Source organism: Mastigoproctus giganteus, chromosome 2 (assembly GCF_048544385.1).
Source record: "Mastigoproctus giganteus isolate SK-2022 chromosome 2, ASM4854438v1, whole genome shotgun sequence".
Taxonomy (NCBI): Eukaryota; Metazoa; Arthropoda; class Arachnida; order Uropygi; family Thelyphonidae; genus Mastigoproctus; species Mastigoproctus giganteus.
The window spans coordinates 120374869-120402297 of record NC_143576.1 but is presented as its reverse complement, the minus strand read 5'-3'; the positions used below and the strand labels follow the sequence as shown (position 1 = coordinate 120402297).

General features: G+C 36.3%; 1 protein-coding gene across 1 annotated transcript in view; it reads left to right on the top strand.

Annotated features, from left to right (window-relative positions):
* The window catches only part of Megf8 (multiple EGF like domains 8), a 619502-nt gene that overhangs the window by 494519 nt on the left and 97554 nt on the right, over positions 1-27429 (top strand). The window contains exon 29 of the mRNA XM_090390015.1: positions 23638-23815. Within this exon, the coding sequence (XP_090246141.1) occupies positions 23638-23815 (178 nt within the window). The remainder of the gene's footprint in view (positions 1-23637; positions 23816-27429) is intronic.

Below are 27429 nucleotides of genomic sequence, written 5' to 3'. Positions count from 1 at the left end.
GAGATTTGGGATTTTAAAAGACCTTTATAGCATCAGCCTTAGAGGTCATCTCCCAGCTTTTTTCAAAGCTTTTTATCCCATTTACCCTCTCTTGTTCCTTCAGCCAAGAGGAGGGAGTAGGAGTACCTCAAGGATCAGTTTTAAGTGTTACACTTTTTTCCATCAAAGTGAATTCTGTCACAGAACAACTTCCCATCAACTGTAAACTATGCCCTCTATTTTGGCAATTTTAGGTTATTCTCTCAATCCTGCAATATGAGAGTAATTGAGAGGCAATTGCAACATGCCATCGACCACGTGTCATGGACAGTGAATAATTGATTCAAGTTCTCTCCACAAAAGACAGTTTGCATGCATTTTTTCCGCAAATGCAATCTTCACATTGAACCTGAACTGAGGCTTGGACAAAATGCTATTCCAGTAGTACCTGAGACTAGATTTTTGGGGCTCATATTTGACAAAAAGTTGATCTTTCTACAGCACGTCCGTCAACTACATGCAAAGAGCGTGAGAGGCTTGAATATCCTATGTTTAATCTCATCTAATTCTTGTGGCACTGACCAATGCACTTTGCTGCACCACTATCATGCACTTGTGCAATCTGTTAGATTATAGATCCCAGGTATATGCATCTGCTAGACTCAGTGTACTCCAATGGCTGAATCCCATCCACCATCAGGTGATTCGTATTGCCACTGTAGCATTTTGAACATCTCCTATCCAGAGCCTCTATGTCGAAGTGAACAAGCCATCATTATCGCTTTGTAGGAAACAGTTATCCCTACAGTAAGCTTTGAAACTGAAATCCCTACCAGATTACCCCACGTGGACACCCATTTTTGAGCTATATTGCGAAAATCTATACAATACTTGCCAGACTGCCAATCATCCATTTGGTATTCCTATCCAAAAGCTACTCAGATTTGGGCATAATGTTAGATAATGTTGCTCAGTCACCAGGGCAACCTTCTCCACTGTGGCATGCTTGTGTCCCAGCCTGCAACTTTTCTATTAACAACTGGGGAAAGGACAGCACATCTGCTGTCTACCTGCAGCTCTTTTCAGCACACCAATCTGAACATTCTGATTTCTTGCCAGCCTACACAGATGGCTCAAAGCCAGAAGTGTCCGTGGGATCTGCAGCTCTCTTCCCAAACACCACAATATCTGAGCAGATCTCCCACAAGTGCAGCATATTCACTGTAGAGCTGCACGCCATTGAGCTAGCCTTAGATCATATGGAAACCATCCACCACCAAAAATGTGTTATATATACCAATTCTCTCAGTTCATTGCAGGTCTTAATAATCAATGAAGTTCAGTCCTCATCCAGATTCGATTCCCGCCTCGGGCTTGGATCAAAGTACTGCAAAAACCTTGGGAGGTGCAATATGGCCACAGAAGCCGATGCGCCAACAACTACCAAATCAAAAAAAAAAAAAAAAAACCTCATCCAGTCCTGTCCCGAATACAACAGAAACTGTGCCTCCTTTCTCATTCCGAATTTGATATTCATTTCTGCTAGAAGAACAATACATGCTGTATAAAAATTAGTTCAAAAATATCAAGAAAATTTAAGACTTCCAAAGGACTATTTCAAACTTCTGTTGTCACCCACTTTGTTTAAGCTGTATCTGGAAGTTGTTCTAAGACCATCGTCAGAGAAGTGCAATTCAACAGGTGTTCCCCTTAGTACTGAGTCATGGAGAAGTAAAAAAAAAAACGAGGAAGACCAAGAAGGACGTGGATAGAGGGTGTGAGAGCAGCTATGAATAGAAGAGGACTGGTGGATGGAGATTGGGAAGATAGAAGAAAATGGAAAAAAAGAATAAAGGAATGACTTTTTGATGTTAGGTTGAAGAGACCCATTGTAATAACGGAATAAATCCTAAGAAGAAGATTTCTGCTGAATCCCTGACCACATTTGAGATCTTAGGAAATCATTTGGCAAACACAGCCAAATCAATGACCATTTTTAACTCTTGCCTGTTATTTCCCCCCCCCCCCCATACAGACTGCAAGCAATTAATACAAAAGAAATTGGTTTCCCAATAGCAGTGGCACACTCATAGCACAGACAGGCTGCAAACAAGTTATACCAGATTAAGCCTGTAATCAAACATTGGCAGTCTAGTTTGTGCAGGAACCAGAAAGAGGAAGTTGTTCTATCTCAGCTCTGCATAGGATATTGTCACTTGACGCATTGCTATCTGCTGAGGGCAGATGATTGTCCTATATGTAGAAATTGTGACACCATTTTAACAGTCTGTCATATTTTAATTGAATGTACATATTTTAATAATGAACATTGTTTGTATTTTACCCATCTGTCTCAGCCTTGTACACTCATTGTATTGGAAAATGAAAACATGTCAGATTTACTTAAGTTTTTACAACTTATTGTTTTATATAATTTTATCTAGAATGTTTTATTGTTTTATACTTTATAACTGTTTTATATCATATACTCTTTTATAATAATATATTAATTAATTATAATATTGTACTTTTATATTTTATACCCTTTTGACCTGGTGCAATATGGCCTCAGATGCTGATGCATCATGAAATCACTAAACAAACAGACAAATCCTCCCAACATCTCAGTAGCATAATGGGTTGACTCACTGCCAGGCTTCAGCACAAAAGTTGTCGTCACTGCTAAGTTCCAATTATGACATCAGCACACCACTTACAATATCACTCGACATGTCTCTTACTTCACAGCAGTCGCAAAAGCCGAAAGTCCAAGTCTTTTGGGCGCCTCCATAGCCAGGTGGGCAGGAGCAGCGTGCATAGCACACGCTTCTTGCTTAGACCGGGGTTCGAGCCCGTTACCACCAAATATGGAGGATGTGGAAAGGTCAGGGAATGACCACCGCATATCCCCGGAACAATATGGCCTTAGTTGCTAATGCTCCTAAAAAAAAACCAAACAAAACAAACAAACAAACAAAGTCTCTTGATAGAAATCATTTCCCTGCGTTCTGCAAAATATTAACAAGTGATTTTATACATTAGCATTAATAGAGGCATACGATGCAAGAAAACAAACTTATGCAACATGAGCCAAAAAAAAAAAAAAAAAAAAACTGCTCCCATTTCACCCCTCCGTTCATTCCAAATACCTGTCCAGCTCAGCCTTAAATTTATTTGGGCTATCAACTTCCACAACAAAAGGTGGAAGTCTGTTCCACCAATCAACTACCCTGGCTAAAGGCAAACTTCCGCACATCTATCCTACAACCAACTTTCCTCAATTTGAATTTATGCCCTCTCAGGTGATTATTCTGCACAAGAAGAAGAATCCCATCAACATTGATCATGCTCAAACCATTCAAGGCTTTATACACCTCAATCAGATCACCTCGCAGGTGCCTAGTCTCCAGACACTGTAAACTGCAAAACTTAAGCCTTTCTTTGTAAGAGAAACCCTTCATTCCATTCACTAATCTTGTTGCCCTTCTCTATACTCGTTCCAACAGCTTTACATCCTTCTTAAAATGAGGCCTCCAGATCTGTATACAATACTCAAGGTGTGGCCTGATCATTCCCTTATTCAAGGGGATAATCACCTCCTTATTTCTGCTAGAAAAATTTCTGTGTGTCATTGACAGGACACCATGAGCTACTCTTGCAGACCATCTGCACTGCTTAAAAACCTTCATATCTGCCTGCACAATTACCCCCAGGTCCTTTTCATTCTCTACCACTGTCAGTGTAGTACCACAGAGTTGATACGTTAATCTGGGGTTACTGCTTCCCATATGTAGTACTTTACATTTGTCAACATTAAACTTCATTTGCCACCTCTCAGCCCATCTGCTCAACTTTTCTAGATCTTGTTGCACCAGTGTACTGTCATTAGTGTCCTTAACAACCCTGCCAACCTTCGTATCATCTGCAAACTTATACATCAATAAAATTTATAAATACAGAAAGAAACAATGGACCCTGAACCTTAGCCCACAAAGAGCAGTGTCCATTGATTACCACTCTGTCTTCTCACACTCAACTATCCCTTTATCAATAGCAGCAATTTGCCTCCAATGCCACACTGCTCTAATTTGTGCAGCAGTCTTTCATGTGCAACAGTATCAAAAGCCTTTCTAAGATCCAAAAATATGATATCAAAGTTATTCCTTGCATCCAATTCCTTTGTTACCACCTCGTAATATCCAGTCAAATTGGTCAGACAAAACTTCCCCTTAATGAAACCTTGCTGCGTCCGAGCTATAACTGAAGTCTTGTTTAGATGATCCTGCAGTGCCTCCATTAATTTCCCTGGAACAGAAGTTAAACTATCAGGTCTATAATTACTTGTGTCGCCCTTTGATCCTCCTTTGTGAATTGGGGTTGCATTTGCACATCTCCAGTCCATGTGTACCTCCACTGAGTCCAAGGAAGCTCTCATAATTATGGCTAAGAGTTTGCTTACTTCCTTTGCTGCCTCCTTAATGCCTTTTTTATGTTTATCTGCAACAATTTCTCCTCCAGTTTCCCCTCAGTTATTACAAAATCATCTAGCTCACTGCCAGAGTTTTTTTTTTTTTTTTTTTTATTACTCCAAAACAGCCGAAGCCTTACAGAGGAGGAATTTTTCAGCAGCAATATAGTAATCATTCTATTTACAAACTGTACACAATGCCAGGTATCAATATACAATTTCAAATATACAAGGTAATTTACAACATATACAATGCATATCATATGTTACAAGCGATTTGCATTTGAGCAAAGCTGTGGTAACAGAGAAATATGTTTTACTAACATTTGTTGTTTTCTTTTCTTGATAGTTAACAAAAAGTAGTTGCACTGATTGATTTGTGTTATTATAATCTTATAGTTATCCCTTTTTTTTTTTTTTTTTTTTTTTTTTTTTGTCAATGACTTTTTAAACTTAAAGCTAAGTAAACCTATCTGTATAGTATTATTATTGTTGTTATTATTAAATTAGTCATTTATTTTCATTCTCTATTAATTTGATTGTAATACCTTTGTAGCTCTTTTTTGATATTAATGTTTTCATTTAGGATATCAATGTTGGTTTCATTCAGCAATTTTGTAGTTCTGTTAAAGTAATGGAATCTGAGTTGATCAGTTTTGAATGGCTCTTGTGCCAGCATATTTTGTCTTCTCAAGACTCTTGGAGGACAGCTGAAGTTTATGAGGTAGAGCAGCTCGGGGGCATCCAACTTTCCAGCCACAAGATGCATTAAGAATTTGCAGTCTGCCGCAGCTCTTCTTTGGTATAGTGGTACAATCCCGAAGTGTGTGCACCATTCATCGTAGGATTTTTTGTTCAATTCCAACCTAGATTTGTACACCAGGAATCTGACTATGGATTTCTGAATACGTTCCAGTTGTTTTATAAGAATTTTAGTGTGAGGATTCCAGATTTGTGAGGCATATTCTAGAATTGGGTTGATTATCATCATGCAAGCTGTTTTTATAAGCTGTACGTTAGCATTAGCATTAGCATTAGTAGAGGCATATGATGCAAGAAAGCAAGCTTATTCAGCATCAGCCAAAAAAAAAAAAAACAACACACCACTCCCATTTCACCCCACCGTTCGTTCGAAATACCTGTCCAGTTGAGCTTTAAATTTGTTTAGGCTATCAACTTCAACAACAAGTGATGGAAGTCGGTTCCACCAACCAACCACCGCTGGCCAAAGGCAAATTTCCGCACATCTATCCGACATCCGTCCTTCCTCAATTTGAATTTATGCCCTCTGAGGTGATTATTCTGAGCAAGATGAAGAATCCCATTGGCATTGAGCATGCTCAAACCATTCAAAGCCTTATACACCTCTATCAGATCACCTTGCCGGTGCCTAGTCTCCAGACTCTGTAATTTGCAAAACTTAAGCCTTTCTTCGTAAGAGCAACCCTTTGTTCCATTCACTAATCTTGTTGCCCTTCTCTGTACCCGTTCCAGCAGCTCTACATCCTTCTTGAAATGAGGCCTGCAGACCTGTATACAGTACTCAAGATGTGGCCTAACCATTGCCTTATACAAGGGAATAATCACCTCCTTATCCCTGCTAGAAAAATTCCTGTATATCATTGACAAGACACCATGAGCTACTCTTGCAGCTCGTCTGCACTGCTCAGAGAACTTCATATCTGCCTGCACAATTACCCCCAGGTCCTTTTCATTCTCCACCACTGTCAGTGTAGTACCGCAGAGTTGATACGTTGCTCTGGGGTTACTGTTTCCCATATGATGGCAAATTATGGCGGAACTCACTTTCGATAGCTCTTAGTTAATTTAATCGCTTGTTATAGCAGACACAGTATAAATCACACATAATAATGGACTACTCCAAATCTCAAGCATTTTCAAATGCTCAACTTTCATAGCAGTGTAGATTTAAATCTGAATCTCTGAATGTCATCATGTGCGTTAGCGATGACCCAAGCCGATCTCTTTGTGTGGTCTAGCTAATTGTGTATGCCCTGTAGTACATAGGTTTGAAATTGGGCTCTGTTGATTTTTCTTTTTTTAAGGGAGGCAGTCCCCTATGCACACGATTTGTAATGTCTGTGCGTGGGGGGGGGGATAGATGATTTTACCACCTCTGTTATGTTTGTTTATTAATGAAAGAGGGGAATATAGCGTATAGCAAAGTCTGGAATTACGGGATTTGAGATGTATCAACAGTATTTTAATAAAGATTAAAAAATGTTTGGGACTCTAGAATTTTCAAAATATGTACCGCAAAGTGATCCTGGGATTTCGTGAAGTTTTTATCATCGATTATTTTTTTATTTGTACATTTATTACTGTTTTTGATTGATTCTTAAATTATTAATTTTTAAAGATAAACTCGCGGAAGATTTTGAAGTGCAGAAGGGTTTCGGGGATTATTTGTAACTGCTAAAGATTCTAGGACCCAGTGGCAAAACTGCCATACCCCCAGGTCTGCCATCGCGGGTGCGGGGTAGACGGCGAGGCTGGTTTAGTATAGCTGCTAATGATCACATTGTGTGCAGAATTTATAGTTTCGACTTTGCTGCGACCAAAAGAAGTTTGAAAAGCGCTGCAGGAATTAGTGTATGGTGATTCTAAAATGACATCCATTTTTCTCACAGATTTTTTGTAAAATGTTAGTTTTGTTTCTTTTTGAATAAAATACGCTGAAATAATATTGAATCTATTATTACAATAGAGTGTAGAGTGTATTTAGTGTCAAGCGGCACCAGGGGTTTCCCCCATCTCCGCGTTGCTTTCATTGTAGGTGTGCCAGTTTACTGGAAAGGCCAGAGATTTAAAAGTGTATGGATATTGTATGAGTGTAGTGTCGTGTACCGTTGTTCTTCTGGCCATTTATCCGCTGGACCCCTGCTGAGGCCCAACGTTGTCCACACTCAGCCCCGTGGAGGCAGGCCAGGTATATCATTATTATTACAATATTATTATTATTATTATTATTATTACAATATTATTACTATTATTACAATAGTGGCGAATCGGTAATCATTGGGTTACCGATCTTTCTAGAATGAAGCGAACAGAGAACCTCCCGAAAGTGTTGAGAATGCACAACGCAAGATGGCGTTAGTATATAAATAGGCAGCTGATTGCTAAAAAGTACTGTATTTCTTTGATTGTTTTGGGGTTCATCGTTGTCTTAGTCCGTGTTATGGGTATAAGTTTGTATTCAAGAGCTGATTTGTATGTTATACAAGCTGATAAACGCGGAATAATTTACAGGAAAAAAAAAAAAAAAAAAAAAAACGCTCCTTTTAATTGAGATCGAATAATTGTTGTCCAATCGGTGAATCCTTTAAGAATTCTTGTTTCTGACGGGATTCGAATTTAGTTCTCTCAAAATGATTGACAAGTTGTGAAAGCACTATACTGTCACGGAGAATATGTATTAATCATTGTTTGATTTGATTATGCAGTAATGCCGCTCCGGTTAATAAGTTTACGAACTCATTAATGTTTCTCTCCACTAGAGAAGTTTAATCCAGTACTTGAATTAGTTGTTGGTAGAAGCGTCATTTCCAATGATATTTCATTGGAAAGCTGCAGTGTTTCTTCCTTTAAAATTTCTTCCTTTAAAAACGTTAGTGAAATCGAAGCAGATTCTTTTAACCAGTCCAAGGGATTTGGAGGCCTTAGCTGTAGTTTTATTTACATGTTTGTTGAAGTTTCCCTTCTCAGAAAACCAAACTCCCAAATCTGAAACCTCATGTATTCTCAATAGCTGATGATTATTAGCTTTATAGGGATAATTAATCTTGTGTTTCTTGTGATAGTCTGCGACAGACATGGTGCAGCATTTGTTTAAGTTTAGTGTTAGACCATTGTTTGTGATCCATCGGGTGATGGTGTCTAGTCCATTTTCCAGTGATTCACAGTCTTGTGTTGTTTTGATGGTTTTGTAAATTTTCAAGTCATCTGCATATGAGAGCACTTTGATGTCAACATGTTGCATACCATCTTGTATGTCATTAATATATACAGCAAAGAGTAGTGGCCCCAGAGGAGAACCCTGTGGGACTCCCCTTTGTATATGGAAAGTGGAGGAGAATTTTCCTTCAAAATATACTCTGCTTTTCCTATTTTCAAGGAAGTTAGACATAAGTGATAAGGCATTACTTGATAAACCTATGTGCTTTAATTTGAGGCAAAGCAACTTGTGTGGTACTGAATCAAAGGCTTTCTGTAGGTCCAGGTATATAATGTCTATCTGATTGTTATTGTCAAGGCTAAGTTTTATGTCATGTTCTATGGAGAGTAGGTTAGTCACTGTAGATCTGCCCATTAGGAAGCCATGATGAATGTGGCTGAATTTATTTTTCATGAAGGAGCAGAGTTGAGAGTAAAGGAGGTTCTCAATAATCTTGCTTAGGGGATTAGATTTGTGTATGGGTCGAAATGAGGAAGGTGTGTCTTTAGACCCTTTTTTAAAAACAGAGGTGATAGTGGTTTCCTTTAATATTCCGGGGAGTGATCCCTTATTGAAAATGGCTTTGATCAGATGTATAAGATGTTGTTGCAATACAACAAAGCAGTGTTTCCAGAGTGCCATGGGGAAACTGCCGGTGTTTGTGTCATAACTTAATTTAAATTTGTTGAGGGTATTCAATAAAATCTCTGCATTGACTTCAAATTGTGTCAGGGTATCACTGAAATCTGTGGAGAGAGAGGTGTTATCAAGCTTACTACTGTGATCAGCTTTTTCAGTATATAGTTCACTGTAGAAATTTGCAAATTCATCTGATTGAATGGTCTCCATTTTGTTCATGTTTTTGGGGTTTTTTATAACCCATTTTCCAATGCTTCCAGAATGGACCCATATCATGCCTGTTTAGCATTGCATTCTGTAGGTTAGCTAAGTGATTTTGATAGGCCAAATTGATATCGTTTTTTATTTGCCTTCTTAGAATGGAGAACTGAATGTAAATGTCATGTCTCTGTGTTTTTTTGAAATTAATGAACATTTGTTGTTTTTTCTTGAGTAATTGAATGATTTCTTTTGTGAACCACATAGGAAATTTATTAGTGTTTGCCTTTGCATGGCTCTTGGGTGTATAGTTTTTGATAATTAGGTCTAAGTTGTTGTACAGCATATCCAGAATTATATTTGGGTCTTGACTCCTAAATAACGGTTGCCAGTTGACATTTAAGATTTCATTTCTTATTTTGCCCCAGGGGGCTCTCCTAAAATTGAAGGAGCATTCCCTGACTACATTGCTGATATATTTGGTCGTGATATCAAAGTCAAGCAATAAGGCTAGATGATCCGAGTGGAAGTAATTGGTAGTATAGTTAATATTTATGTTAAAATTTGTGAAGACCAGGTCAAGAAGTTTCTCTTTTCTGGTGGGGAGTTTGCATATTTGCTTCAGGTTGAGTCTGAGAAACATATCCTTCAGAAACTGCAATAGGTGGCTATTTTTATTGTAATGGTCTTCCTTGCCCAATCCATGCTCAAAATGAGTGTTGAAGTCACCTAATACTATAGTTCTGACATCACTCCTGGAGGAGATAAGAATGGGTTCAAGTACCCTCTCAAGTTCTTTTAAGGTGTTAATTTTAACAGATGGTGGTAGGTAGATTCCTACCAATTGCACCGTTATGTTACCAACTTTGGCTTTGATGTAAATGCCCTCAATATCTTCTAGAGAGATGATGTCAGAGATGACAATTTTATGGTGCAGTAAAATCATTACTCCTCCCCCTTTCTTGTTTTCCCTATCTCTTAATTTGATTTCTTAATTTCTTGTTTTCCCTATCTAATAATTTGAAAGTTTGAGGGACAAATTTCTGAGTCTAAGATGTCAGGGGTTAGCCAGGTTTCTGTAAGAACCCAGATATCAGAATCAGCTTGGCTAACCTCTATTTTAAGTTTGTTAAGCTTCTCAATGATACTTCTACAATTTTGATAGTATATATTTATGAAGACACTGTTGTCTTTGTCTCTGCCATGAGCATTATTGTTTAATTCACCTCTGGCATTCTCCTCCCTGAATAACTCCTCATGTGTGAAATTAGATGCAGAATACTCATTTAGTTTATTAGCCAACTGAGCAGGATCATCAACAGTTGAACCATCAATATCCAATGGACCAATCTGATTCATCCCTTTCCTTCTAGAGTTTACATAGGTAAAGTGCTGTTTGCTGTTTTTCTTTGCATCCTTTGCCAAAGATTTCTCATAATCTGCCTTTGCCTGCCTAATCTCTTTTGTCACTTGGTTACAGACAAGCTTATACCTATCATAGGCTTCCATGTCACCCATTAATTTATATGTGGCCGACCGGGCTAGCCAGGTAGGTAAAGTGCCTGCCTGGCAACCCATAGGTTGCGGGTTCGATTCCTGCCTTGGGCTTGAATCACAGTAAAATGCAAAAAAACTTTGGGAGGTGCATTATGGCCATAGAAGCTGATGCGCCAACAACTAACAAGGGAAAAAAAAAAAAAAATTTATATGTATCCCATGCATTTTTCTTCTCTGCCACATGTCTCATTAGATCATCTGACATCCATTTAGGCCTAACCCTTGAACAATATTTCTTAGTTGGTATGTAAAGCCTAGTAGCTTCCAAGATTAATTCTTTGAATATCTCCCATTTTGAATTTGCTGTTGGTAACATTATCAGTTGATCCCACCATATAGAATTTAAATACTGTCTCAGACCACCATAGTCGCCTTTACGAAAGCAAAAACCCTTCCCTTTACCCCTGATGGTAGTTACCTCTTTGAGTAAATCCCATTTCAGCACACTGTGATCACTGCCACCTAGTGGTTCCTTTATCTGCAGATTCTTAATGCATGAAGAATCACTACTGATAATCAGATTAAGAGTATTACTCCCTCTAGTTGCATCCTGAACATGCTGATGTATAAAACAATCATCCCATAAATCCACAAAAGCCTTGCTAGTGTGTGAGTGACCATCCACAAATTCCAGTTAATATCTGGGAAATTAAAATCCCCAATTATAAGACCCTCTGATTTATTGGTCCACTCTATTTCCCTATACAGTTTTTTATTATACTCATTAGAGTCATTAGGCCTATAGCACACTCCTCCTCCTCCTCTCAATTTTTATCTCCCAGTGCTTATGTCATACCAAACTGACTCAACACTGCACTGTCCAGCGAAGTCGACTGGCTGCACTTCCTTGGATTTTGTGTTTTTTAACTAAAAGCATAACCTCTCCTCCCTTCCTATCCCATCTATCCTTCCTTTATACATTGTACTCCACAATTCCAGTTCTGCATTCCTTATATCTGTGTGACACCACGTCTCTGATATCCCAACAATATCTGCCTTTGATGTTTTGACCAACACCTCAAATTCATCAAATTTATTTACCAAGCTCCTAGCATTGGTGTATATGCAAGTATACATGCACCTGTTCCTATTCCTAGCTACCCTAACACAACCCATGTGTTTTCTTGTACCGCAATGACTCCCAGCAGTTTCTGAAATACCCTGCATCCTGTTTTCCAGGCTGCTGCTCAATTGCATTTCAATAGAAGCAGTGCAAGAATCACTTTCACCTCTGCCAGCGGCTACTGTTAATCTATTAGTCCGTGTATCCCCCCAAGCTAGCAGTTTTCCGACCCACCGAACACTGCCTCGATAGCATCAGCAAATATTCTTGTACCCTTTCTTCTATTTAAGTGTATCCCATCCCTGTAGAAGTAGTCTCTCCTGTTAACAAGCACACACACACACCAGGCTGAAAAAAATTCTACCCCTTGAGCCTTGCACAATCTTTCCAGGGTCGAATTGATCAACAAGGCTCTCATCATATACTCCCTCCTATCGTGTCTGGGCAGAATTGCAGACACTTTTTACATCGTGATGGAACTAAGAAATACTGACCGGACAAAAAGATTGAAGTTCCATAAAACTGACCGGACAAAATATATAACTCTTCAAACAGTAGATGAACAAATAATCATTGTACAGTCTATAGATATTGCTACAGCTCGTAATACAGACCAAATACTAATGGCAGCCAAAGCTACAATACCTTGACCATCTGGAAAATACCAGAAGCATGCCACTACCTACCCAGTGGAACAATGAATGCAGTATTGCCAAAAGTATTGGCTTGAAATCTGTTCTGAAAGTAACCCACCACTAGCAATCTCATACATTTTAAAAACGCCAGGGCTGGAGCCAGATACATCTGACATAAGAGCTAGAGTAGAAAGAAAGAATTATGGATGCATTTTATCTCTACAATCAATAGAAATACAGTTATTCATGTTATATAGAATAAAATCAGAACTTAATGGCAAATTTCTTTCAGTACCAACTCCAATAATAAATTGGAATGGACAGAATATTACTAAATGTAAAGAAATCACAAATGTTTTGGCAGCTACATTTGCAAAGTTATCAGTAGAATCTGCTTACATACCAACCTTTCAAAAAATGAAATCCATAGCTGAAAAATATAGACTAAACTTTAATACCAATCAACAGCTATGTAATCAGCCTTTCATTATAGAAGGCTTGAAAGCACTGGCTATGCCGAGAAAGTACTGCAGGACCTGATGAAGTCCATTAGCAAATGATTCAGAAATTTAGTGAAAATCTCTAAATATTTTATTACTATTATACAATAGAATTTATATAAAAAACTACTATCCAAGCTCCTGGTGTCTATATTAATATAGAGTGACACCAGGAAAAGATCCCCAAACCTGGAAAAGATCATATGAATCCAACAATTTATTGTCCAGTGGCCCTAATAAGCTGCCTAGTGAAAACTTTGGATAAAATGGTGAATAGTCAGCTGGCCTGGTTTTTGGAAACCCAGCATATACTAAACATAAATCAGTATAGCTTTTATAAAAATATATTATCACTGGACCTCATGATAAAAGTGTGAAAGCATCCAAAGATGGGCAGTGTCCCTTGTGAGATCTGCAATAGGGCATTCATAGGAAGAAAGACTTTGAATATGTGAACTTCAAACTTGGAAACTAGGCAAGTTATAAGAGACTGAATTGAGGTCTGTAAGGCTCTGAGAGGTGCAAGTAAAATGAATGAGGGTGGAGTTTTCAATTGTTATAAATGATTCCAGAACTAGGAGTCATAAATTCAAATTATGGGGGAAGAAATTTAGCATTAGTAGAGGCATATGATGCAAGAAAGCAAGCTTTTATAGTATCCGCCAAAAAAGAAGGAAAAAAACTTCCCATTTTACCCATCCATTCACTCCAAATGTTTGTCTAGGTCTGCCTTGAACTTATTTAAGTTGTTGACCTCCACTACAACAGGCAAAGAATAGTCAATTTATACTGGATTACGGGAAGTTTTCTTTTAGACAGCAATTTATCAATTATTGGAATAAGTTACTTCCATAGGTGGTTGAAGCCGACAGCTCAGGGAAATTCAAAGGTCAGCTGGATAGACACCTTTGTGAGGAGGGAATCATATGGCTAGTTTATTTTATTATATTTTATTTTTGATTTTTTTTTGTTTTATTTTATTTTATTTTTGATTTTTGGGCCAGGTCAGCAAAAGCATAGAGGTTCCTTGCACCGTGTGGCTAATTCTAAGCAGAGACAAATATTCAAAATGCTTTCCTTAAGAATGAGCATTTAGTTATGATCAATCTTGATATAGAAAAAGCTTTCAAAACTACCTGGCAACATGGGCATCCTGCATTTAATTATGGTGTCCTTAATAATTATGATTTGCAAGAACATTTACCAATTTTAATTCAAAATGATATGTCACGAACATATCATCAAAAAAAAGGAGCTCCTCAGGTATTAATCCTTAGTGCTACTTTGTTTGCAACCAAAATAAATTCTGTTACAAAGACTTGCCAAACAGTTCAGATGTATCTTTAGGCAGATGACCTTAACATTTCATAACATTCACAAAATATAATTATGGACAAAAAGAACAATGAATACAAAGGATTATGGCAAAAAAACAACAGCCATACACATACATTTCTGTAGAGAGCAAAAAAAAAAAAAAAAATGCACCCAAATCCAGAAAAAGACTAGAAAATTAGCTGATATCTCTATCAAATAGCATGCATTCCTTTTCTTGATTCTCAATAAAAAAATAACTTCTTTGAGCATATCAAATACCTATGCACAGCCTGTCTTAGAAAACTAAATATTCTTAGAATTATTTCTACAGTGCCATGGGGAGCTAACTGGTATACATTACTACTCTTATACTGTGCCTCTTAGATTGGGACTAGACTGTGGAGACCCCATCTACAACTCAGGTAGACCTAGTGTCGTTAAATGGCTTGACTCCGTACATTGTAGTACCTTATGAGTTTCTCTATGTGCATATAGTACAATACCTGTATAAAGTTTAAATGCAGAAGCCTTCCTTGGATCTCGGGAACTGGTGGGTTCCCGAGATCCAAGGAACTCTCTTTTTAAAATTATAACTAACAAGCATAGTTTAATGGATATAACTTGCACTATGAGTTATATCTACTTGGACCGAGTCTGTGAGTAAAATCTTGGATGATCTCTTTCCAGTTGGAATAGATCCGTGTACAGAGCAACAAATGCAGATGATATTAGAGAATGTATGATTCAGAAGAGCTGGAGGGAAAATTTACCTTAAATGAGGTAAAAGAGGTCATGGACCGTGTGAAGGAGGGTAAGTCACCAGGCCTCGACAAAGTAGAAGTTATTGTTATGAAAAAGGCTTTTCGGTTAAAACCTGAATTGTATGTGGAATTGTACAATAAATGTACAATGTGGAGGAGGGCACCTTCCCATCTTGCTGGAAAGATGTTCAAATTAAATTGATTATTAAAAGTTTAGATCAAATGTTAAATGAAACTGGAGCATATTGGCATATTGCTCTGCTCCCAGTCTTAGGAAAGGTGTATGAATGGTTATGAGTAAACCGATTGATGATTATGTATGAAAACAAACAGATGTCCTCAGCAAACCAATACAGGTTTAAGCAAGGTTATTCAACTGAGGATGCGATATATAGGTTGCTTCAGACAGTGGAGCAGAGCGTTATCGATATGCTCTAGGAATATTTGTAGATTTCAAAGGAGCATTTGATCATTTATGGTGGGAAGGTATCCTTGCCAGAATTAAAAGAACTGGATGTTCAAATAAGTTGTTTAGTGTATATAAGAATTATTTCTCTGATATTATGCTAAGATAACTAAAAGTATATCATGGATGTCCGCAAGGCTCGGTAATTGGCCCCTTCTCATGTAATATGGTATTTGATGAGTTTATGAATCTATCAATATGTGAAGTAGAAATTATAGTGTATGCTGATGATTTAGCATTGGTCTGATGATTTAGCATTGGTTATACAAGGAAATGCTAGATCTCGGATTGAGAAAAAAGCTGAGGAGGCACTAAAAGTCCTGGAGGAATGGATAAAAATATATAAATTAGAAATTTCTAAGGATAAGACTGTTCAGTGTTACTCAGGGGTAAGTTAAGTATGAATCGGGCCCCAACCATGAGGCTTCAGGGCGATGCTGTCCAATATGTTACAACTACAAAATATTTAGGGGTACTTTTGAAAGAATGGCTCTATTTTACAGAGCATGTGAGATTTTTGAAGAATAAAATTAGAAATTTGTATGCAAACACCAAGCTCTGGAGAATAGTAAGGACTGATTGGGGTATTAAAGGTAGAACAATATGTGTAATTTATAAAGTTTATTTGTGCCCATTAGTCACGCTTCTGGAGCTTGGGTACATTGAGTGGAGAAAGTGGTGATACAAAAATATTTATTGCAGTCTCAAAGATTTGCTTTGTTAGGAATAACAAGGGCATGTCGGACGGTCTCCTCTGAGGCCTTACAGATTATATCTGGAAGGATTCCCATCCTAGTCCTGCTGGCAGGAATGTTGTATTATACAAGGAGAAATGTAAATAAAACAATAATGGGTTTAACATCATGTTTTGATGGAGAGAAACTTTATTAAAACTTTGATGTTAAGTCAGAAAAGAAGTGATTTTTACAATATATGGCAAGAAAAATGGGAACAAACTGAAAAAAGGATGAACAACTTTTTTGTTTGTACCAAGAGTTGATATTATAGATGTTAAGAGAAACACATGGCTGTAGTTTGGATTAGATGCAACATTCCTGCTCACAGGCCATGGATTGGCATTAAGGTTGGAACAACGTGGGTTAAGGAATAGTGAGATGTGTGCTTGTGAGGTGTCTGAGTCATCTGAACAGGTCATGTTAGAATGCCATTGCTATCTTGATCTGAGATCTAAGTTGAAAAGATCTATCGGCATACTGGAGAAAGAAAGACTCTGCATTTTATTCAAGGACAGACATCTGTTCTCTTATTTCAATGTTTATGTAAGTGCAGTGTAAAAAGACAACATGCTTTAAATCTAGATAGTGGAAGCCTGGCTCCCAGTGCCAGGGATGGAAACCCGGATGATTGAGATTAGTCAGACATGATCAAAGTCAAATTGTCTCTCATCCAAGACTAAGCAGCTGAAATTTTCTAACATTGTTTGAGTTGAGTTTATTTGATGTTTATTTTATTCAAAATTATATGAGTTCTAAAACCTAAGAATTGTAGTCCATGGTCATGGATTCGGCCCAGGAGACAGGAGAATGGCTGAGCTTAATGGAGACTTAAATTTTTATTATAACTACCACTACATGTTTGGAGACAAATGCTACTATTAAACTATGCCTCAAAATCTACATCCTTCCTAATCATCTTACTTGACAATCCCTTTTCAGTCCACATTGGGATAACCAGCTGACATATGATCACAAGAAGTATGAACTACTCAGGTAGACTAAATGTTGTTAAATGGCTTGACTCCATGTCAAGTCGTAGTACCTTATGAATTTTTATATGTGAATATAGAACAATATTAGTATGAAGCTTATATGCAGACACCCTTTACCCACCACTACATGTTTTGGAGCAAATGCTACTATTAAACTATGCCTCAAGATCTACAACCTTCCTAATCATCCTACTTGACAGTCCCTTTTCAGTCCACATTGGGATAACATCTATGGAAACATCTTGTGATCATATGTCACAAGACATATGATCACAAGAATAGCTTCAAAATGAGATATGGACTTTGACAACGTATATGACAATAGCACTGTAACAAACCCACCATGGAAAACTTTTACTACAAACTGTGATGTCTACTTTCAATAGTGGGGGAAAACTGCTCTAGAAAATTCCAACATTAAAGGTGCATTCAGCTTATTTGTCACAATTGTCCAGATATTTTCAAATGTATACAGATGGCTCCAAAACAGATACCCAAGTGGGTGTTACTGGTCTTTTCACACACTATCATTTAACAACTTCCTAGTAATGCAGTAGCTGTTCAGCTGAACTATTTGCCATAGCAATAGCCTTGAAATACAGCAGACCCCCGTTATAACGCGGTTTGCTTTACGCTGATTCGCTATAACACTGTTCTTATATTATAACCCGTATCTGACTATAACGCTGTCACAGATCACTATAACACTCTTTTACAGATTGCATTTTTGGCATATTTAATGAAATTGTTTCATTTGATGGAGTCGATAGCTTGAAAATGAATAGCAAAACAGCATTAAAACGTTTCCCACTCCGACTTGAGAAATTTTCCCACGCTCAGTGAAATTTTCTCGCATGCTAATTTAATTGCAATACAGTAACTTGTTACGTAGTTCCAAGATCAACATTTTAAAAAAATGATCACGTATATTGCTTGTAATATTTGTGTTATATGCATTTATCCGAAGTCTAGTCATCACTCAGTACAGTATTAGACATCGTGCGTAACGGACAGTTTACTCGAACATTGTATCGTAATTAATGCAACCAACACAGTTACATTTTCGAAGAGTTAATAATGGCCGATAAGAATGAAAAAGCAACAACGTTTGGACGCAGTACGAAGACTATAAATGTAAGAAAAAGACTGAATTTGAAAATTAAATTAGACGGTTTGAAGCGAATCGATTCCCGTCAACGACAAGCGGATGTGTGCCATAATTTAGGACTTGCAAGTTTAACTGTAAGAACAATTATAAAAAAATAAAGAATTAATTTTAGCAGCGGGAAAGATAGCTGTTCCACTGCAAGCGACTAGGGCTAGGCCAGCTATTAGGATTGAAATGGAAAGACTAACTAATTTTATTGAAGATAATATTCAATGCAGAATTCAGTTAAGTTAAATATTATAAAAAAAAAAAGACAGAGAATGTGGAACCATTTAAAACTGGTAAGGGCTGGTTGAATAGATTTAAAATCCAGGGAGAAGCCGCAAGTGCAGATCAAGGAGCCAAAACTTTCAAAAAAGAACTTGTTAAAATTATTGAAGAGGGATATTATGTGTATATTTCTCAACAAGTTTTTAACATAGATGAAGCAGGGCTTTTGTGGAAACGAATGCCTAAAAGAAGTTTCATATTGAAACTTCTTTTAGGCATTCGTTTCCAAAGTTCAACCCAAAATCAATACATATTTCATGATTAAATTCATCAATTAAATTAAATCAATTAAAATCAATTTAGTTGATTTTAATTCATGATTTTAATTGGAATTTTAAGTTTAATTTTGATATGTAAATAGTTACCACATAATTATATACGTATGTAATGCAGAATATTTTATATGTGCAAATATTTGAATATTAAATATTTTGACTGACATTTGTGCATCTTTCCACTACCGTTTATTATTGATTAGGAAATATCCTTTGGCATCGACCCCAACCTACAAATACATATGTTACCTTATGGGAATGCAGAGCTCGCTTAGCATGGATTCACTTAGTGCTCTGTTTTTCCGGAACAAATTATCAGCGTTAAGCGGGGGTCACCTGTACATTGAAAAACCTCTTTCTTTGAAACACCTCATATACATACACAGACTCATTAAGCCCTCCAATGAAAGCATTCTCTGGTTTTTCCTGTATTTCGTCAGATTTAGGCTAGGAAGCCTGAGGCTTTTGCTGCACCAGCCAAAAAAAAAATTTCCAAGATACCCTGAGAGAGAGAGAGAGAGTGAGTCAGAAGCAGAAGGGAATCACCAAGGAAGAGAAGAATGATGGTATCCAGCTCAGGGCCCTGGGTGTGCCAAGCCCATACTCACTAGATGTGAGTCCCTGGGGGGGTGCTAGATGTGAGCCCCTGGGTTGCATGGGAGCTTGTTTAGAAGACCTGCTGAACATGATCAAAAAGCCTTGGAAATGTCACAGCAACTCCTTTAGTTTCTCTAAACTTTTCCATCAAATCTCTCCAAAGATGAGTAACATAAGCCAATGTATTATCGGTGGATTGACTCTGACAGAATCCATATTAGCAACCATTTGTCAGATAAGAGGGTTTCAAAATAGTGTAAGAGTTAGCTTGGCAGTTGATGGATTTTTCCATTACTTTGGAAAGGGTAGAGGTATATGCAATGATAATTGGATGGGAGGGATTTGTGATCCTATTTTCAAGGACTGGTTGGATATGAGCAAATTCCCATGCAGAAATGGAAAAATACTAGTGAAATAAGAATGTGTAGTGGCAACACAAAAAAACAAAAGAACAGGTTTTGAGAACAAGTGGAGAAGTGCCATCAGAACTGGTACACTATGGCCATAGTTGCCGATGCACCTAATAAATGCCGAAACAAACAGCCATCAGAACCTAGAACCTCAGAATTCTTCTAACATCCTTTTGCCAAAGACCAGGGGAGGCATTGAGTGGAATGTGTTTGGTATGTGATTTAGATATGTTAAAAGATTTCGAAGAAAAGTAGCATGCTAATAAGTAAGCTTTATCTTTAACTGAGATTAAAAAGAAACAACATATAATAGCTCAATAATTGTACCTGTTTTTATGAAAAACTTCTTTTTTTAAGGGGGGGGGGTGTTTGTCACATGAAAATCAGATAGAAATTATGTTATAATAGAAGATAAGTGAAAAAATATGTGCACCCCAATAAATTCCAAACAAGAAATGATATAAATTGTGTAAATAATAATACTGGACAACAGAAAAAAAAAAAAAAAAACACTTCATATGTCTAGAAAAAAATACTGCATATTTCTTAACTTGATCATATTTTCAAATGTGATCTTGGAGCTACCTAACAAGTCACTGGACTGCAATTAAATTAGCATGGGAAAATTTTTGAAGTCTGCATGGGAAATGTTCAAAGACAACAAACAGCAGGTCAATTTATGTTGGATCCCAGAACATGCTAGTATCAAAGAAATGAACATAGAGCAGCAAAAAAGATCTTCAGAATAGAAGTCAAAGTTTCTGTATGAATTAGCATGAAAAGTCATTCTAACAAGATTATGCATTGTACATACTCATCTCACACATTTGTATTTGCTCACAGAAAATGATTCTCCAAAATGTCCCCACTACTGCTGCTGTCAACGTACTGTGAAACATTTCTTTATAGAATGCTTACTGCATCATATAGTGTGACACACACAGCTTTACACCTTCCTGTAAATATTCAGAACTCCTAGACCTTATCAAAAACCATAGGTGACAACGCTGATATTGACAGTTTTATATATATATTCATAATATCAATAATTAGCCACAATATTGTCAAAGTTGCTTTTGTGTCAAAAAACACTCCACCAAATAAACAAATGCCCTCTCCATGCTGTTTTTTCAATATTTCATTTAAGCCTTAGCCTGAATTATGTAATGGTTTAAAGGCATGTGGCATTTTGTTTGGCCTTGAATCCAAAACATTATCTTTCCATCTCAGCTACAAGCCCTGCATAGTTTCTTATAACTTTTGTTTGCAATGGGGGGGGGGTGCTTTTAATTTCAGCACTGATTCTGGTCTTTTCTTTAAGAATTGTTTGTACAATTGGGTAAGTAAGGTCCAATTGCTTTCCAGTTTCAGACTTCAACAATTCACTCACACTAAGTGTTATCACTATTATCTTCACTTCTAATGTAATGACCATTCTGCTATGTTTCTTTAAGAGAGTATTGCTTAAGCACCAAACAGTTTCCTTTTCACTGATATTTTTAAAGATGCAGTATTAAATGCACAAACCATTTGAACTGGAGCTCATAAAGTTGCCACTTCTCTGAATTTGACCTGGAGTTGTTGAAGTTAAGCATGCCATGTTCAGATTCCAGGTTTTGCAATTTGCAAAGAAAAGATAATTTCATTTTCAGGCAAAAGTAATATTACTCTGTTATTATCATATACTTTTTTTAAAATATACAGTATATATTATGAAACTAATGTGCTAGTTTGTTCTTTATTAAAAATAACACATTAGGTAAATATATACGTAAACATTTAAGTAAACTTAACAAATTAGTTAATGTATGTAGTGCATTTTGTTTCTGGTGTATCAGCAAATAGTAATAATTCATGATTTATAATAAAAAATAGCATAAAGCAACAACTTTTATGCACAAACTGGGAACGTTTTGTTTCTGTACATCCATCACATTGTTTGCCAACAACAGCATAAGTTGAGGACCATCTTTAGTTATAATTTTTAAAACGGGGCTAAATTCAAAAATTTACCTGATTCAGAACATAGACCAAGTTTTAAATGCAACATGGTACAGGTAGTTGCATTTAAAACTTGGTCTATGTTCTGAATCAGGTAAATTTTTGAATTTAGCCAAGTTTGAAATGCGGTGTACCTATGACTTTACGAGTTAATTCGTTCCTAGCACGCGCTAGGAACGAATTAACTAGTAAAGCGGGAATTTATTTCCCATAGACATAATGTTAAAAATAGGAGTTATGTTCTCAACAATGAAATTAGCTAATTAGTTTGTTTAAACAATGATTGATTTATCCAAAGAAATTAAAACAGCCTGTAAAATCAAGCAAATTATAAAAATAAAGAAATTATTTATGACTTACAAATTTTAAAGAATGTTTATTCTTCATCATCGACTAAATGCATACTCGTTGATGACTGGGCACTCGTTGGTTTCTTGCACAAGGAGTCGTCTTCTTCAGAAATGCTTCAAGAGGCGTTTGTTTCCAAAATAACCTTCTATTTTCTTTATAAATTTCGATAGCATGCATAAGCATTTTTTAACAGAATGCACAAATTGTAACTAACGATCTGCGCGGAGTAACAAGTTTACGAAGCTTTAAAAAAAAGGAATGAAGAGAAGATGAAAATTTATTTATGTTTTTTTATACGATTGAAGATTTCAGTAAAGGGGAAACACATTTCACCATAATAGTGGAAAAAAAAAAAACCACACTATTCCAGCTATCAGTATTTTCACAAATGCAATAACATCGAGTTTACTACCCATTTATAATTGCTTGCAGTAACAGAAAAGCCCAATAAACCGGAAAGTGCAAATTTTTTTTGTTTTATCATAGTGATCTCCAGAAATGTGCTTTAGAAAAATGTCACGAAGGCATTCAAAATTGGTTCTTATAACAGAACATATGATAACAATGAAAGTGTAGTGCATTTTATTGATTTGAATTGGTAACTAATACAATTTGCACTATAAAAATGATTTTTTAGAGGGTTATATAGCGAAAATTTCAACTTCCGAGGTCGTGGAACGAATTACCAAAAAACAATGTGTTATTGGGTTCACATTACGATATTTTCACGATATGATGGTGTCTCTGGAATGGATTAATATTGTAAAGCTGGGTACACTGTATTGTATAGCTACGCGTGTGGTTTGAAATGCGGTATTTATGAATGTTTAACATTCATTTTTTGCAATTAATGCTCATATTTTCAATTTGTTGATACTTGGGAAAAAAAATTCGTAAACCTGGGAATTTGTAAAGCAAAAACTCATAAAGCGAGAACTGCCTGTACTTCTCTCTCTCTCTCTCTCTCTCGCACACACACACACACACACACACACACACACACACACACACACACACACACACAAATGCTATAACCAGCTGCCAAATGCTTTTCAGACTTTTTCATCTCTAATTTAGAACTTTGTCAAAACTCATTAAGTTTTGATTTAATTTAAATCCCATTCAATTTGTTCCTAATTCTCTTGGCATCTATAAAATAAAATGAATATGAATAATTTAAAAAAATTTTACTTACATTACTTATTTGTTTTATTCTTATATTTGATTATCACTTAAATTTCTGTCTTAATTCATATTTTATTATATTCTGTAGCATTATAAATTTTTCTTTCTAGCAAATGTATCAAGATGGCATTCTCTTTCTACTGGTCCACCAGTTTGGGCTTATCTGAAACGTCCTGCTGAGAATGAATGTTTAAATAATCATCATGCTTGTGATGAACACCACGAGGAATGTGTTGATACACTTGAAAGTTTTGAATGCAGATGTAAACAAGGATATGTTGTTGAGGGGTTAGTATCTTTTGTTTGTAATATTATTACAAACATTCTATTGATAATAGAAAATGTTATAATAGTTAATCCTGATGAAATTGACATACTGGTTATGCAGCAAAAATAAAATAAATAATTTTAAAAATTAAAATATCTGTTAAAATTAAGTTTTTGGCATTTTTATTATTCCTTCAATATGTTCTTCAGTTTCAATCTGCACTATGTAATGTGTCTATTCTGTGTATTGATTTTTGCATACAGTTTCACTTTGAATTTGCTTCACTGTTTGTGTTAGAAGTGAAGAAGTTGAATAGACTTTTTTGGATAATGAGACTGCTGTTACTAAATTTATTTTTTATTCCTGTATCTAGCAAATGTTTTCATTTTTAAAATTAAAAAAGTCCCTAGTTTTAAGGTATTTCTTTCTCATTATTTTTTTTTCCCCCAAAAATATTGAATATTGAACATATTGCAGTAGTGTGGCTGCCCATGTGACTTTTTTGTCCACTAGCGGGTGAAAAGTAATGTATTAAAAATTATTTACTATTTTAATTGGCTAGAGTAGATTCATGAAATAGTATTTAATAAAATCTTATATTTAGATGTATACTATACAATTTTTTTTGTCACTTTATGTTTTTTGGTATTAGTATTGATCAGGCCAAATGATGTTAGGAAGTAAACTTATTCTACCCCGACTAAAAAATAAAATAAAGCAAAATATAATCCTAATTCAATCACAATTTGCCTATTTTTAAAAAGTAATAGTCCAGTTCCACCTAGAACACTATCAGATTGTACCTTAACTTCCTTGAAAGGCAAGTTATTCCAGTGATCATCAACATTATGCCCCAAAGATGAACTTCTTGAACTCATCTTCACAGTTAGATTTATTAGATTTGCCCCTTGTTCTTGTTTCATCTGCTAACATGAAAATACTTTCATTCAAAGTGCTTTAAATACCTCCATCAGGTTATCCCTGAGGTGCCTATTCTAAATGAGGTTTCACTATTATTTTTTAAAGAGGAATAATAACATCCTTCTCCCTGCTGGAAAATGTCTTATTGATCATATACCCTTGGCCTTTCTGGCCACCTACTTAACACTGCAAGGAAAATTTCATCTAAAATTTATATTTTGCTCATATGAAATAAATTCTAAGAGTTTTCCCAAGTAGCTAGGAATGTAACTTGTCTCTCTCTCTAAAGCTATACCACTAAATTGTGGCCAGAAATATTTAGGTTATATTTGAGGTTCATGGTAATAATATCTCTGTGATAAAGTTAAAATATTTGTAACATAAAAAGAGAGAGACTAGTTTTTCTAAATTAGCACATTAAGTAGTCAGTAAAAGGGATAATATTGGAATACAGTATTATTAGAGGGACAGCAATAATACAGATGTTGCATGGATAAGTTGAAATTATTTTAATCAGTATTAACTATTACTGGAGTTTTAAATTAGTAAATATAAAATTTCTGACAGTTAGAAATAGATTCCATGGGATGGACATAACTTAAATTATGCTTCATCAGAAATTGTGATGCATACTGTTAATTGTATGAGTGTTACCTTCAAATATCCATTAACTACTATAACGAAGAATACCAACAGCAAAATAATCTGGAATAAAAGAATAAAAAAAAAAAAACTGAATGGTAGATTTCTACCAGCGTCCTCTCCAATACTGAGATGGAATGGGCAAGACTTATCATCTCTAGTAGAAATAGCTAATGCTCTGGTAGAAGATTTTTCATAAATCTCAGATGTATCTGCATACAAACCATGTTTTCAGCAAGATAAAACAAGAGTTGAGCAATGCAAATTAAATTTCAGCACAAGACTATCACTTCCACATATTCAATCCTTTATAATTTTGAAGCTACAGGGCACTCTAAACAAGTCAACAAATGGGGCATCAGGTTCTGATGGAATTTACTACCTCATGTTGCAACGCCTAGACAAAAAGGCATTAAACTCTCTATTGCTTTTTCTTAATTGGATCCTCTCTGAAAGCTATTATCCTCGCTCATAGTTTCATTCAACAGTCTGATTCTTGCTTTTCCTAAACCTGGAAAAGATCAGATGAATCCATGCAACTATAGACCGATATCCCTTACCAGCTGCTTGGGCAAGACATTAGAAAAGACGATACACAATAGACTTGTATGGTACATAGAATCCTACTCAGTCATAAATTGTAATCAATACAGCTTCCGCAAAAACCGACCCACATTAGACCTTATATTGAAAGCTGTGGATAACATACGAAATGCTTTTATCCAAAAAGAACATCTTGTCATGGTGTTCCCAGATATTGAAAAAGCATTTGACACCACCTGGCGCTGTGGCATTCTGCAAGACCTGTATGCCATCGGACTCCGAGGTCAACTCCCAATGATCATAGAGAATTACTTTAAAAATAGAACTTTTCAAGTGAGCTATCATAATGCTTTTTTGCAATCTCTGGTCCGAAGAGAAGATGTACCACAGGAATCGGTACTCAGCGCTACTCTTTGCTCTTGGAATAAACAGTTTAGCACAGGACATTATGGGTAATGTAGACGTCTATCTTTATGCCAATGACGTTGCAATACCTTGCTAATCACAGGATATACATTTCATTGAAAGACAACTGCAGCTTGCAATAAACAAAATAGTGTCATGGACTTCGTATAATGGTTATCGTCTATTGGCAGCCAAAACTACAGCCATTCACTTTTGTAAAAAATGTCATCCAGAACCTGAATTATCATTGGGAAATCAACCAATGCCAATTACTAACAATATCCGATACTTGGGCATGACACTTGACACCAAACTCACATTCCAGAAACATATACTACACACACACAAACCGTTTATGAAAAAACTGATATATTTAAAGTCGTCTCATCTATAACATGGGGGAGCTGATTACTATACTCTACTCCACCTATATCAAGCTATAACCAGATCTCAATTAGATTATGGTGGCCCGGTCTATGGCTCTGCTCGGAAAACTCTCTTAGCAGTCTCGACACAGTACAACATAGTGCACTCGCTCTTGGGACGTTCAGGACTTCTCCAGTCCAAACCCTATATACAGAAGTCAGTGAACCTCCACTCCACCTTCAGAGAAAGATTCTTCTCTTTAATTATCAGTTAAAATAAATAGCCTTCCATCTCATCCAATCTGTTCATACCTCTATGATCTTCAGTGGATGAACCTTTTTAGAAATAAATCTATGAAAATAAACCTACAGGAATCCATCTACAAGAACTGATTCAGCAGTGGAATGTACATACCTCCGTGTGATGATTACTTCCGATGTTGGGAGAAACACTCCCTGAACAATCAAACCTTTCAGAAACTACATGCAGTGTGGGCATTGGCCAATCCTTGGCCAATGCCCACACTCTGCAAATTTATACTGACGGCTCTAAAAGTGACACAGCTATTGGAGCTGCTGTGGTCCTACCAACGTTAACAGTCTCTGTCTTATTACCACATCTAAGATATTCCTCATAGAGACAACCCTTAGAGCTACCATTCATTCTAGTGCTCTTCTTCAGACCCTTTCTAGAAGTGAGGCCTCCAGACCTGAAAACAATATTCTAAATGAGATTTCATCATTATTTTATAAAGAGG